General features: G+C 37.3%; 1 protein-coding gene across 2 annotated transcripts in view; it reads left to right on the top strand.

The window, feature by feature from the left end:
* Window positions 1-15494, top strand: part of DOCK11 (dedicator of cytokinesis 11) — a 191111-nt gene that overhangs the window by 110924 nt on the left and 64693 nt on the right. The window contains exons 24-32 of one of the 2 annotated variants that reach the window (XM_060088077.1): window positions 114-232; window positions 1805-1874; window positions 1956-2081; window positions 3023-3094; window positions 4021-4167; window positions 7731-7814; window positions 11457-11568; window positions 12072-12110; window positions 13770-13948. In XM_060088077.1, coding sequence (XP_059944060.1) covers window positions 114-232; window positions 1805-1874; window positions 1956-2081; window positions 3023-3094; window positions 4021-4167; window positions 7731-7814; window positions 11457-11568; window positions 12072-12110; window positions 13770-13948 — 948 coding nt within the window. The remainder of the gene's footprint in view (window positions 1-113; window positions 233-1804; window positions 1875-1955; window positions 2082-3022; window positions 3095-4020; window positions 4168-7730; window positions 7815-11456; window positions 11569-12071; window positions 12111-13769; window positions 13949-15494) is intronic. The other variant, XM_060088078.1, reaches the window with a different exon arrangement.

Genomic DNA, 15494 nt, shown 5'->3' with positions numbered 1-15494 from the left:
GAGCTTATATTCTAGTGAATGTAGTTTTCATTACTTAATTTTTTTGTTGTTTCACCTTTGCAGGTTATGTCATATTTTGGTTTATTTTCATAACTAATAATGACTTATTTTAGTGTTTACATGCCATGGAGATCCAAGTCATGATACAGTTTCTACCTGTAATTCTTATGCAACTCTTCCGAGTCCTCACAAATATGACCCATGAAGATGATGTGCCTATCAACTGCACCATGTGAGTTTCAGTGTCATAATACCCAGAAGCAACTTTTGTTTCCTTTTGCATTTCTTCATTTGAAATATAAATTTATCTTCCAAATGAGAACCCCAAAGTCAGAAATCTAATATCAGTTTTCTCTAGTTTCATACTTTGCAGACCAGGGGACCTATATCCCCAGGGACAGATGATACCAGAAACCATAGGATAAACTTCCTCAACCAGAGGTTCTAAGACTGCTTCATGTTAGAAGCTTTGAAAAATGTATGTTCCCGGACCATACTTCATACCAATTAAACCAGAATCTCCGAAGGTGGAACTCAGCATCAGTAATTTTTTTTTAAGTTTCCCTGATGATTCCCTAATGCAAGGGAGTTTGAGAACCATTGCCCTTGACCAGTCTTGTCCAATAGAACTTTCTCCAATCATGGAAATGTTCTATACCTGTGCTTTCCAATATGGTGGCCATTAGCCACATTTAGCTGTTGAGCACTTGCAATGTGGCTAGTGTAACTGAGGAACTGAAGTTTTAATCGTAGTTAATTTTAATTCATTTAATCGCCACTTGTGACTAGTGGCTCTCACGTTGGACAGAGTGGCCCTAGGCCATCAAATTGTACTCGAAAGAATAATGGAGTGTTCTTTTTATATGAAAACAAACAAGGATATATTGTAGAGTAGGATGCAAAATACACCTGAATTTTGAAATTAAAAGAGGAGTTTTCCAAAAAATTGTGAGCTCAGTGCTGGCTGTTTCTGGCTTTGCTGCTTCTGCTGTTGCCACTTCTGTTGAGCCTGTCTGGAGCCTCAGGGCTGAAGCTCCACACACCTTCATACTGTTTGCTCTTCTCTGCTGTTGGGCATAGTCTGGTTGCAAATTTAAAAAGCATTATTCTAGTCCAGTGGTTCTCAAAATGTGGTTCCCAGACCAGCAGCATCAGTATCACCTAGGAGCTTATTAAAAATGCTAATCATTGAACTTCACCCCAGACCTAAAAAATCAGAAACTCTGGGAGAGGGGTGAGCATTCTACCCTCCAGGTGTTTCTGAGGCACGCTAAAGTTGGAGAACCACTGCTGGTCTCATAATTTTAAAACTTTCTGTGAATCTTAGGTTTACTTCCAATTTTAGTTCATATCATTATACCTGCTCTGTCTCTCCCTTCCCTTTTCCCCCATCTGTTGTCATGCTTAACATTTTTTTTCTATTCTTTTCCTTTTATTCTCACTAGAGGGGATTTCAATATTTACCTTACTGAAGGGTTTTTTTTTTTTTTTTTTTTTTTTTACTATACGGTAGTTATGACCATACTTCAAATGTGGTTTAGAAAGGAGATGAAATGTCTGGGTTGCCAAAATAAAATATCCTTCTTTTGAACCAGGAAACATATTTTACAAGACCCTGAGCATGTTAGATGCTGAAATCTCTCTTAGACCCAAACTAAGACGACATTTAATGCAGTCATCTCACCTTTAATTATTTAGGCAGTATTAGGTATTTTTAGGGTTGAGTATGATGGTTTTATCTAACAGTCAAACTATAGTGGTTAATTGTAGCCTGACGTGCTGACTTTCGTGAATGTTGTTTCAGGGTTCTCTTACACATCGTATCAAAGTGCCATGAAGAAGGCTTGGATAATTATTTAAGATCCTTCATAAAGGTCTGTGGAGTAAAGCTTTCTTTCTGAGCAGTTTGTCTTCTGAGAGAATTTTGTCTCACAGCTCGTTTTCTTTGATTGTAGTATAGCTTCCGACCTGAAAAGCCCAGTGCTCCTCAGGCCCAGCTGATACATGAAACTCTGGCTACTACGATGATAGCGGTATTGAAACAGTCTGCAGACTTTTTAGCAATAAACAAACTGCTAAAGGTAAGGGCACAGGACACAGCAGGCAAGAAAAGCAGCCAGAGATATGGTTGCTTGATACCCTCCCATTTCACTTCTAGTCTTTCATCATTTCCTCATGTGACTTTCCTTTTCCTCACCACTTTACCTACACATCCTTTTCCCCCAAGTTCTCCACAGAACCTCCTTCATTCCCTTCACCCTTCCCACCCCATCCTGCCCACAGTCGAATGTGTAATAGAAAGAATTTTGGAGGAGCTAGACCTGGGCTAGAATCCTCTATTCACTGCATAATAGTTCTGTGACCCGGAGCCTGTTATTTAGCAGTCCTGAGCCTCCACTTCCTCATTTCTAAAATATAAGCAAAGCATTTAACATGTTGTTTCTGGCACATAGTAGGCACTCAAATGGTGGCTCTTATTATTGTCATGTTTTTACTATTCCTGTTAATAATGGTAGAATTTCAGTTTTTGGTATTTTAGGATGTATCTGCTTGAGGCTTCTCTGTACCCTTCAAATTACACTTACACAAACACCTCTGCTACTTGGGCTGGCCCCAGTGTTGTACCAAGGGCAGGGTTGGGTCCCCCACTGGGTGCAGGCCATAATATGATTCATTGTCTATAGAGAATTTAAAAGCAATACTAAAATAAACTAAAAGTTGGTTTGCTCTTATCACCACATGTAGGCAAATCAAAGCAGTGTCAGTGATAAAATACCCCTCCCCACTGAGTTACACATTCCCACCAAACAGCCTTTGTACATCACCAGCCAGCCCTAAGGTACACTACTACCTTTTTGCCAACACAATTTGAAGGTATCCTGTGGGACTTGGACAACTGCGATCACTTTAAAATGTTACTAAAGTTCAGGGACAAAATCCATAGTGATTCGTCAACCTCTGCTAAGCTTCAAGGATTTGGGTAGCTATTAAAGATTGATTTGTATTTATTTGTTTATTTTAGTACTCATGGTTTTTCTTTGAAATTATTGCAAAGTCTATGGCCACATACTTGTTGGAAGAGAATAAAATTAAGGTAAGTAGACTCAAGAATAATATTTAACATAGACAAAGAAGGCTAATCTTATTCACAGGTAGCCGTGACATGCAAATCCTCTTTTATATTTTAAGGGCTCTTAGCCCTTAGCTTTTTCAATTTTGCTTAAAACAAGCAAACAAACAATGGATGTATTGCAAAAATCTGACAGTTCATATGTTTTCAAAGTCTAATCGTCAGAGACTCTTCCACATAGATTGTTTCCTGTGAGGTATTTGCCATGTTAAATGCATTATCTTTGAAGCTTTCCCTTTGTCTTGTGGTTTTAAAATGTCTATGTCAGAGCATTCATTTGGAAGAAGAACAAGTACCAAATAAGAAAGAACCATTCTCTTAGAAAGGTCGAAGGCATGTACAAAGTTAAAAACACTTTATGTAATAATACATGGGTTCCTGGCATGTGCTGTATACATTTAGTGATATTTTTAAACTCTTTCAAAAGTACAAAGAAATTTTCTTAGCTATAGGAATTGAAAGCTAAGATTTGTGAAGTAAAAAATATTCACCTCATACTTATCATTTTTATCAGAATCTTTACAGAGCAGGTTTACTAAAATTGAGATGCATGGATACATGTATACTTTGTGTGTCAGGAAAAACATGGAATGAAAAACAGATGTGTCTGTATCTCAGGAACACGATTCCAAAGTTGGGTCAGAACGACCTACTCTCGTTCATGATTTCAGTCAGTTATGGTATTAGAGGTCCAGATAGTTCCTATAATGATCTAAAGTATACACTGAACTAGCCATGTCATTTTTAGGTTGGGAGAAAAATTAAACTCCAGTTAAAAACACATTTTTATACAGAATGTGTCTGAAAATAAAAACAGCAATTGATTTAGATGCTGTTGTTGATTTAGATGATCTTTTGCAACTCTTTTTTCTATGCCTATTTAATTTAAGCTTCCCAGAGGCCAGAGATTTTCTGAGGCATATCATCATGTCTTACATTCATTGCTTCTTGCAATAATTCCTCACGTGACTATTCGCTATGCAGAGATTCCTGATGAGTCCAGAAACGTCAATTATAGTTTGGCTAGCTTCCTGAAGGTGAGTTAAAGGCAGCCAGAACATGGTAAGGAATTATTCTTCACCAGTATGGTCTTTAAAGACAAAGAAAAAATATTACCTACTTTCTAGAGACTCAGCTAGGCTGCTGGAGAAACTTTTGACTGAATTAATCCATCAATTCAGTTAAACAGCCATGTTTGATCCCCCACCCCCAATGGTTAATTAATTAAATCAGAGGTCCCACATAGGTGGCTAAACCAGAAGGTACGTCTTGCTGGTTTTACATGGTGTTTCTCAAAAATATTAATTTGAATGCCTTTAGGTGGGGCATGTACTTTCTAGGTTGCCACAAACCCCACCACTCCTTAATATACCCCGACACTCTTTATACATTTAAATAGCTTCTCTGACCCTATCAGCCTCTGAGTTTGTAATTCTTGAACTAAAGCACAGTCTACACGTTGCTAATATAATCACCATCTACTTGTTGCTAATACATGTAAATGAAAATTGTTGATTTTGGTCAGTGAGACTATTTTGAGAGATATCAGAAACTCCTATATTTATGAAAGATAGCACATTTCTCGTTGTTGTATTTTGTTATTCTCTGTATGTAAGGGGCAATGCTGGAATGCGATTGTTCTAGAAAGTGGGTAATAATAATATTTGATTTGTTGCAGAGAAGGGGCATGGATTTGTAATGCACTTAGTTTTTACTTCTCTCCACTCCCCATCTTCTCACAGCCTTTCATCATGTCTCAACCTTATCTTAAGAACCTCATAGTCAATAATCCACCCAAGCATTTTTAGTATCTCACATACCCTTGTTTTCTTATTAAAAATTCACAACTAGGTTTCAGATCTCCAGAGCATGATTTTCTGATGTAAGACCTCTCTTTACCAGAATTAAAACAAAGTTTTAACACTATTACATGAGCCCTTTTGTGTATTAAAAACCAAACATCCACATACCTCCTTAAAGTAAAGGTGAGACTATTTGAAATATAAAATCTCCGTTTCTTCCATGGAGTTTAAACTTAAAATTTGCTATGTAAACGGAATAGAACATAGTCAATTTAATGGCAGTATTTACCTCATTCAAGTCAACAAACATTTGTCTGTCTTCTATGTGAGAATCCAAAGATGTGAGAGGCTATCTCTGTAATTATATTCAAATACATATACAAGATCAAGTGTGATGACTGCTATACTGAAAATACAAACAAAATACAATAGGAAAACAAGAAAGGGAGGGATTAGGACCAGGTAGTTTGAACAGAGACTAGAAGAATAGTTCCCCAAGACAGGGTTGAGGGTGTTTCAGGTAGAGGATTCATGAGCAAAGATGAGATATATGCATTCAAGAATTGTTTGGGGCTTCCCTGGTGGCACAGTGGTTGAGAGTCCGCCTGCCGATGCAGGGGACCCGGGTTCGTGCCCCAGTCCGGGAGGATCCCACCTGCCGTGGAGTGGCTGGGCCCGTGAGCCATGGCCGCTAAGCCTGCATGTCCGGAGCCTGTGCTTCGCAACAGGAGAGGCCACAACAGTGAGAGGCCCGCGAACCGCAAAAAAAAAAAAAAAAAAGAATTGTTCGGGGAGGAGCAAGAAAGTCATTGTGCAGAGTTTAGGATGTGTGGAGGTAGAGCTGGAAAGACCATCTGGTGCCAGATGATGAAAGGCCTTGAATGTCAGGCTAAAGGATTTAGATTCTGAGCTATATGCCATGGAGCTATGTATATACCAAAGATTTTGGAAGAGTTGAGGAAAAAGCCAGAGTCAAGGCAACCAGTTAGAAAACCAGTCTTTCCCCCTTGTCTGCCTGGCAGAGTCCATTCCTCTTTTAGGCTCAGCTCTTTCCTAACCTTCCCACACAGGGCTGATCACCCCTTCTGTTGTTTACCCGTCCTTTACATACTTCTATAACTTTTTATTGTGCTGTATTTTAATTATTTGTTTGTTTATTTGTCTTTACCATAAGACAAGACTAAAGACCATATCTTATTCACCTTTGTATTTCTCTCGAATGTAATGCATTGTTTCAAACACAGTAGATCCTCAAAATGTTTTTGGAGGAACAGATAAATATAAGCCTACCTCATTAATCCAGGTGAGAGGTGATGAGGCAGTAGAAGTTGAAAGGAGAGATGGGAAGTGAGATGCACATGGCTGATTAATCAAATATTGAGTTCCTTCTATTTCACAGGGTTACTGTAGGTACCATGGAGAACATAAGAAAAAGAGATCGTTCCTATTGTCCTCTCTAGGCGAAAACAGGAAAATAATAAGGAAAATACAAGCTAGTGTAAAGTGTTTACAGGGCCCTGGACCAAGGTGGTTAATGAAAATGGGCTTCATCATTGAAGAATGGGCAGGATTATGGAGAAGCAGTGATAGAATTGCTAGCTAGACCTGGCATGAGCAGAGACCCGGAGGTGGGAATGCACAGTGCTTCTTGAGTGGGTAATAAGTAGATGAGCTGTATTGGGAGATAAAACTGGAAAAGTAGGTTGGGACAAGATTGTGAGTGCCCTTGAATGCCAAGCTAAGGAGTTTGAAATTATATTAGAGGCAGTAGGGAACTGTTGAAAGCTTTTGGGAAGAAAGGTGACATGATTAGGGCTAGGATTTAGAGATTAATCTTGAAGCAGTTGGATGGAAAGATTAATGGCAGGAAGACAGGTTTGGAGGATAACTGCAGTTGTGCAGTTGCAAGGTAATGAAAGCCTTAACCAGGAGAGTGATAGCAGGAAAATATGAACAACTAGTAGGGTTGTCACAGAGGAAGAATGTTTTGTAGGCCAAGACTTCACAGGACCCAAAGAAAAACTTCACTTTTGGCCTGAAATGTTCACATAGGCAAGCCCCGCTAACCACCCTCCAGTTCACTTTGAGCTTTGAGAGTTAACCAAAATGAGGCAGCATAGCTAATAGATTACATATCAATATATATGCGTATATATGTTTATATACATATATGTGTATATATATGTATACATGTATTTGTGTGTGTATATATATGTGTATGTATATCTTAGTTTGAAAATTAGACAGTTGAGTCCCAATTCCAATGATAAGTCATTTGCCCTTTATCTCTCTTTTTTTAAAAAATAAATTTATTTATTTTGTTTATTTATTTCTGGCTGCATTGGGTCTCCATTGCTGCGCTCAGGCTCTCTCTAGTTGTGGTGTGCATGCTTCTCATTGCGGTGGCTTCTCGTTGTGGAGCACGGGCTCTAGGCGTGCAGGCTTCAGTAGTTGTGGCACGCAAGCTCAGTAATTGTGACTTGCGGGCTCTAGAGCGCAGGCTCAGTAGTTGTGGCACACGGGCTTAGTTGCTCCGCAGCATGTGGAATCTTCCCGAACCAGGGATTGAACCCATGTCCCCTGCATTGGCAGGCAGATTCTTAACCATTGTGCCACCAGGGAAGTCCCCCTTTATCTCTTTAAGGTCACCTAAATCTCTGAAAGTTTTTCTATTATCTGTAAAAGTGAGAATGTCATCCCTTTAATGTGGAAAAAATTTTAAAAATTTTGAATTTAAAAAACTTGACAGACCTTTAGAATTATGTAACTAACTGTTCATTTTGATTTGGTTTCTATAGCGCTGTCTGACACTAATGGATAGAGGATTTGTTTTCAATTTGATAAATGACTATATATCTGGATTCAGCCCCAAAGATCCTAAGGTAAGTTATAAGGACATAACTGCAGTGGGTGTCAGACATTAGAGTGTGAGAACAATGGTGACATTTATTCTCTGGAGGATTTGGAACTGCTGTTTTCATTTAGGTGCTTTGACTAGAGTTATACCTCAAAGCAGGGAATAATGGATAGTGTTTTGGGGGTCCCCAATACTATCCCATGTTTGATGGTTCACTAGAATGACTCACAGGATGTACTCATGGCTAAGATTCATTACAGTGACACAAAAAGAATGCTCAGTTGGATCAATAAGGGGAAAAGACATCAAGTGGAGTCCTTGGCAATCTGCGTGTAGGCTTCCTGAGTGCCCTCCCTCCTCTGAAGGGTCACATAGAGCACATCCTTTCTCCAGCAGTGAAAATTGAGCCACATGTTTGCAACATTTCTCTTTAGGGAAGCCCATTTGAGACTCAGGGCTTAGGGGTTTTGTTGGGGGCTAGTTATGTACTTGAGGCTGGTCAAAATTTCCAGTCTTGGAAAGGACAGGAAAGCAGATGTTCACCATAAACCACATGGTTTGCATAGTGCTGAACAGGCTGGCACAGAAGGCACAGTCTTATCATGTAGGAAATGTTTGTTTCAAGATCTAATTTCCCACACCACAAAACAGAAAATCACAGGCCAATATCTTTGATGAACATAGACGCAAAAATCCTCAACAAAATATTAGCAAACTGAATTCAACAGTACATTAAAAGTATCATACAACATGATCAAGTGGGATTTATTCCAGGGATACAAGGATGGGTCAACATCCACAAATCAGTCGACCCGATTCATCACATGAATAAAATGAAGGATAAAAATCATATGGTCATTTCAATAGATGCAGAAGAAGCATTTGCTAAAATTTGACATCCATTTATGATAAAAACTCTCAACAGTGGGTATAGAGGGAACATACCTTAACATAATAAAGTCCATATATGACAAACCCATAGCTAACATCATACTCAACAGTGAAAAACTGAAAGCTTTTCCTCTAAGATCAGAACAAGGGGCTTCCCTGGTGGCACAGTAGTTAAGAATCTGCCCGCCAATGCAGGGGACATGGGTTTGATCCCTGGCCCAGGAAGATTCCACCTGCTGTGGAGCAACTAAGCTCATGTGCCACGACTACTGAGCCTGCACTCTAGAGCCCGTGAGCCACAACTACTGAGCCCACGTGCCACAACTACTGAAGCCCGTGTGCCTAGAGCCCGTGCTCCACAAAAAGAGAAGCCACCACAATGAGAAGCCTGTGCACCACAACGAAGAGTAGCGCCTGCTCGCCACAACTAGGGAAAGCCCGCGTGCAGCAACAAAGATCCAACGCAGCCAAAAAAAAAAGAAAAAAAAAGATCAGGAACAAGGCAAGGATGCCCACAGAAATTAGGCAAGAAAAAGAAATAAAAGGCATCCAAATTGGAAAGGAAGAAGTAAAACTGTCGCTATTTGCAGATGACATGATAATACATACAGAAAACCCTAAAGACTACACCAAAACTCTGTTAGAACTAATAAATGAATTCAGTAATGTTGTATGATACAAAATCAACATACAGAAATCTGTGGTATTTCTATACACTAATAACAAACTATCAGCGAAATTAAGAAAACAATCCTACTTACAATTGCATCAAAATGAATAAAATACCTAGGAATAAATTTAACCAAGGAGGTGAAAGACCTGTACACTGAAAACTATAAGACACTGATGAAAGAAACTGAAGAAGCCACAAATAAATGGAAATATTCCATAATCATGGATTGGAAGAATTAATATTGTTAAAATGTTCATACAACGCAAAGCAATCTACAGATTCAGTGTATTCCCTATCAAAATTCCAGTGGTACATTTCACAGAACTAGAACAAATAATTCTAAAATTTGTATGAAACCACAAAAGATCCTGAATAGCCAAAACAATCTGAGAAAGAACAGAACTGGAGGTATCATGCTCCCTGATTTCAAACTATACTACAAAGCTATCATAATCAAAACAGTATGGGACTGGCATAAAAACAGATACACAGATCAGCAGATCAAAACTGAGAGCCCAGAAATAAACCCATACATATATGAACAATTAAGTTACAACAAAGGAGCAAAGCACATACAATGGAGAAAAGACAGTCTCTTCAATGAAAGGTGTTGGGAAAACTAAACAGCCACATGTAAAAGAATGAAACTAGACCGCTCTCTTACATCATAACACAAAAATTAACTCAAACTGGAGTAAAGACTTGAATGTAAGACCTGAAATCATAAAATTCCTGGAAGAAAACATAGGCAGTAACCTTATTGACATCCATCTTAGTGATGTTTTTGTGGATCTGACTCCAAAGGCAAAGGAAACAAAAGCAAAAATAAGCAAATGGGACTACATCAAACTAAAAAGCTTTTACACAGTGATGGAAACTATCATCAAAATGAAAAGGCAGCCTACTGAATGGGAGAAGATATTTGCAAATCATATATCCATCAAGGGGTTAATATCCAAAATATATAATGAACTAATACAATTCAACAAAAACAATCTGATTTTAAAATGGGCAGAGGATCTGAATAGACATTTTTCTAAAGAAGACATACAGATGGCCAACAGCACATGGAAAGATGTTCAGCATCACTAATTATTGGGAAGCACAGATCAAAACCACAATGAGACATCACCTCATAATCTGTTAGAATGGCTGTTATTGAAAAGACAAGAAATAACATATGTTAGAGAAGATGTGGAGAAATGGGAACCCTCATACACTGTTTGTGGGACTGTGAATTGGTGTAGCCACTGTGGAAAACAGTATGGAGATTCCTCAAAAAATTAAGAATAGAACTACCATAATATGATCCAACTTTTCCACTTCTGGGTATCTATCCAAAGAACATTAGAACGCTAATTCAAAATGATATGCACCCCTATGTTCACTGTGGCATCATTTACAGTAGCCAAGATATGGAAATAACCTAAACATCCATCGATGGATGAACGGATAAAGAAGATGTGGTATATATGTGTGTAAGTGTGTGTGTGTCTTTGTATGTGTGTATATATATAAAATGGTATACTACTCAAACATAAAATAAGAATGAAATCCTGCCATTTTACAACGTGGATGGACCTTAAAAGTATTATGCTAAGTGAAATAAGTCAGATGGAAAGACAAATACCATATGATTTCACTCACATGTGGAATCTAAAAAGAGAAATGAACAAAAAAAAACCCAAGCAAACTCATAGATACAGAGAACAGATTAGTGATTACCAGAGGGGAAGAGGTTGGGGGGTGGGCAGAATGGTGAAGGAGGTGTAAACTGTATGCTGATGGATGGCAACTAGACTTGTGATGATCACTTTGTAGTGTATACAGATGTCAAATTATAATGTGGTATACCTGAAACTTATATAATTAAAAAAAAATCCAATTTCCCAAATGCCAGCCAATGACCAACTGTGCAAGCAGGCCTTTTTAAGGTGAGCAGTCTTAGACCTGCTATGTTAACTCTTTACTGCACAGGTCACATTTTAAGGTATGCCTAAAATACTAAACACTTCTGTTTTGAAATTTAATGCACTGTATTTAATTACTAAAATAGTAAATGACTACTAAATAGGAGTTCTTGTATAATTTCTTTGTGTGTAGGTCCTGGCTGAATACAAGTTTGAATTTCTGCAAACAGTTTGCAATCACGAACATTACATTCCTCTGAATTTGCCAATGGCATTTGCAAAACCTAAACTTCAGCGAGTTCAAGGTATGTATTTGTGTTTTCCATCATTAGGGATTGTGTTTTCCTGTTTTTGGCTAGTGCTAGTATAGTATAACGTTTTCTAGTTAAACCAGTCAATCTAAAGGTAATGTCAGAATTGTTACTATCTGAAGATAGGTTCGTTAATGGTACTCGGCATTTCCTTCATAGTGTCAGTGGTGGTATTCATAGAATGAAGAAATTAGGTGTGTTACATAGATTGCTGCTTAAACACAGATGTCAGATACCAGTTAAATTGCTCTCTGTAGTACTGTTTGGACTCTTATGTGAGACTGAATTAAGAAAAAAACATATAAATACATTTCTGCTGAATGGAACATCAAAAGAGAAGTATAAAGGCAGAGTAAAATAGTGATATGTATGTATTAAATTGATGAAATGCCTTCAGTTATCTCCATTGCTAGTTTTATTGAATGCTTTGTTGTGTAGCACTATTCTTATGTTACTATGTTTTTTATTTGTCCCTTTTCTTTTCATATATTAATTAGATTTTTTTTCATTTGCGGTGGACCGTTTGACTTCAGTAGGTAGGTTTAACTCGGTTCACTCTAAAGTAGTTTGCTGTCTTTAAAAACAATTGATTTCATGAATGGCTAAGATGGATGGGGGCTTTGTTTGCTTTTTAAATCCTCCCTAGCCAAGACGAGGCTTTAGTTAATGTACCCAGAAAACCTAGGAGGTGGTGTATTTGTTAACTCTTAAAATCAGCTTGAGTGTTGATTGCTAGAAGAATCAACTTTAAAACACTGTCCTCAGAAAACAAGTTTTGGCTCAAGCCAGCATGGGGGCCAGAGGGTAGCTGTTCTTTAAGTGTGTCTCATCTCTGCCAGGCTTGCCTCCCTTCTCTCTGACCCTGCTCAATGACTGCTTGGCCAAAGTTTTGGAGGTTGGCTGAAACTACCTGATTCGATTTATTCAAACCCCTGAAGTAAAAAACCTTACTACCATTGTAAAGTCGACCCAGATAAGGCCACCTGGGTTAGTCCGTACTGGTTCTTGTGCATAGAAAGTGGTCGGGATTCACAAAAGAGCATGACGAATGGCAGAAAGAATATCAGCTATCTTGGTCTCTAGGAGGGTGGCTGCTGAGCACCAGTTTCTGTGCTTGAATGCCAGCCAGTGAAAACGGAGAAAAAATATTTAAAAACCCAAGCACCCCTATTCAACCGCTCCCTTATTAGATTCTGAGCATGTATAGCTCAGATACTTCCCCCAGTATTTATTGATGGCTTGAGGAATTCAGGGAAAAGAAGGGATGAGGATTTAGGATTAAATCTGATTTAGCATTCATTAAGTCCTAACTGAATATATAGCATTAGTTTAAGTGCTGAAGAGGCCACAAAAGAAATGGAAAACATAGCCTTCAGCTTTATGGCCTAACTAAAATTAAAGGGTATGGGAGAGGAAATAAAGATCATAGAAATTTACCGTAGAAATTGCTAAACTTGGTCACAGTCCCTTCTGATTGTGACCCAATCCGTTTACAAGGCAAGTCCCAACCAGGATATTAGCAGCTGAGATTTAAAATGGACTGAGGATCTTAAAGGAAGTGAAAGAAATAGTTCGAAGTGGTAATTTTATGAAATAAAAGATTTGTACTCATGTGATGAATTTGAGTGAGATGAGGCTGTTTTTCTTATTGTTCTTGTTACCCCATTGTATTGGGGCCAATATATAACATTTACTACAACAGTCAGTAGTTAATACTGTTACAGTGATTCAGTTGTCTAGTTTCTCTTCCTTTTCCTACTTTACAAATATAAACAGATAAGTGAATCAAGTATTGCTGTAGAGAATTACTCCAATTTGTAGTTGTAACGAAATCTCTTCAGATATGAAGAAATGTGTTAAAACACTGCCAAATACAGTATTCTTTCATTCTAGGTTTTATCCTAAGATTACTAAGATTTGAAAGGCATCTTGAAAAACAAAGAATTCTAGGGACTATCTTACCGACTGAAGTTATCATTAAGGCTATCATCTAGCCCCAATGATGAGTGCTTGTATCTTGTAAAATTTTGCATGCTTATTCTATATGATAAAAGAACTGTTCATATTTGTTAATAATAACAATATAGCTCTTGCTAGCATGGTCACATATGACTAAGTTATAAATACAGTGCTTTAATGTTAAAGTAATTTTTGAATATTTTTATAAATGGGTTTTAAATTTCATTATACTGCAGATTCAAATCTTGAATACAGTTTATCAGATGAGTATTGCAAGCATCACTTCTTGGTTGGTCTACTTCTGAGGGAAACCTCCATTGCTCTTCAAGACAATTATGAGATCAGATATACAGCTATCTCTGTCATAAAGAATCTTTTGATAAAACATGCATTTGACACTAGATACCAGCACAAGGTAAGGATGTTCGTATCATCATCAGTATCACATTAGTTAGTTTCTAAGAAGATTTTATGTTCAAGGTGAAGTTTTCAGTAAGGAACGTAACAGGAGGATTGATGAAGTTACTTTTACAAATACGTTTTGTTTCCATTTCAAATGATTAGGTTTTAAAAATACTGTTCAGATAACTGTTGAAGAAGAACACTGGTTTTTCAAATCATGTCTAAAGAACAGCACAACTGCTTCATGATTTGTTACATAAACTAGAATTTTAAAAAAAATCATATATGATTATAGCCATATGCACTCTTTCAAATACACACCTTAATATATATCCTTAAATATATCTCCCTAAATAAATGCTATTATTGATTATTAAGTGACTAATAGTGACACATTAAGTATGTCCAATATAAAAGATGTAATATGAAGTTTTTCTTCTTACTGAAAAAATGTAGGTGTGGCTGTAAACCTAACATACATTACACACTGTCTATGTGTGAAGGCCACAGCTGCAGTTGCTTTTTGCCACACCTTTAACTTAATATACGGGGATGGAGGGTATATTCAAATTTTATTAACATTATATCCTATGGGCTTCAAAAAGTAGATGGCAAACTGTATGGATTTAGAATAACCTAACTTACTTACCTGGCTCAAGGTAACATATTGTTTCATAATTAAGAATTTGTCCCTTTGCTTTACATTCAAATTTAAATAAAATTATCATGTCATTTATTATTGTAATTACTTTGGAAAGCTGACTTGGAGATGGATTTTATTCTTTTTCTACAGTATTCCCATTTGTCCTTAAAAAACCAGAAAATGCCTGCCAGCTACATCCAATTATATTTCTTTAATTATGAAGATTTGTTTTACTTACAAATTTTGCTAGTTTTCTTCATATAATTCTATCCTAAAGTAGATTTAAACTCCTTAGCTTTCAGATGTTATTACTTACTGCAGTTTGCATTGTTTTTTCCACACTATAGTTATAATAACATACTCCCATTTAGTGTGGTTTGCTCTATTATGTGCCACTTTGTGTGTGTGTGAGTGTTGATATTGACTTAACGTAAGTTAACTGGTATAGTATATCTAAATGAAAAGATATCTTAAAGTCATCCATTCCAACCAAGCTTTGTCAAAGCTTTAAAAATGCCAGTTACCACTGGGCTCTGTTTGTACCTAGTAGTAGCAGAGGAAAATGTCTTTAGCCATGATTTCAAAGAATTTGTGGCAAAAGTACAAAATGAAGTTCCTGTTCTTAAAGCAGGAAGTTGTATTTTTTCCCCTGCCTCCTTAGATGAAAGTGAAGGAATATCGGATTTCACTAGTGTCTTACCTAGAGGTAGAATTTTAAATATTTTATATCACATATTTGCACATTATTTACTTTTTAAAATTCTGAGAGCAGTATATGTACTCACATGCACACACACACATCACTTGTTATCTGTAAATAACACTCTGCCTCTTTGAGTGTTTGAGGTTTTAGACTATGGGAAAGATTGAGATGCCAGCCTCATTACCCTTGCAGTAATTTCTAAAGCCCTTTCTT

Source organism: Mesoplodon densirostris, chromosome X (genome assembly GCF_025265405.1).
Source record: "Mesoplodon densirostris isolate mMesDen1 chromosome X, mMesDen1 primary haplotype, whole genome shotgun sequence".
NCBI lineage: Eukaryota > Metazoa > Chordata > Mammalia > Artiodactyla > Ziphiidae > Mesoplodon > Mesoplodon densirostris.
Note: the sequence above shows the minus strand (reverse complement) of the source record. Positions and strands in the feature narration are given on the sequence as shown.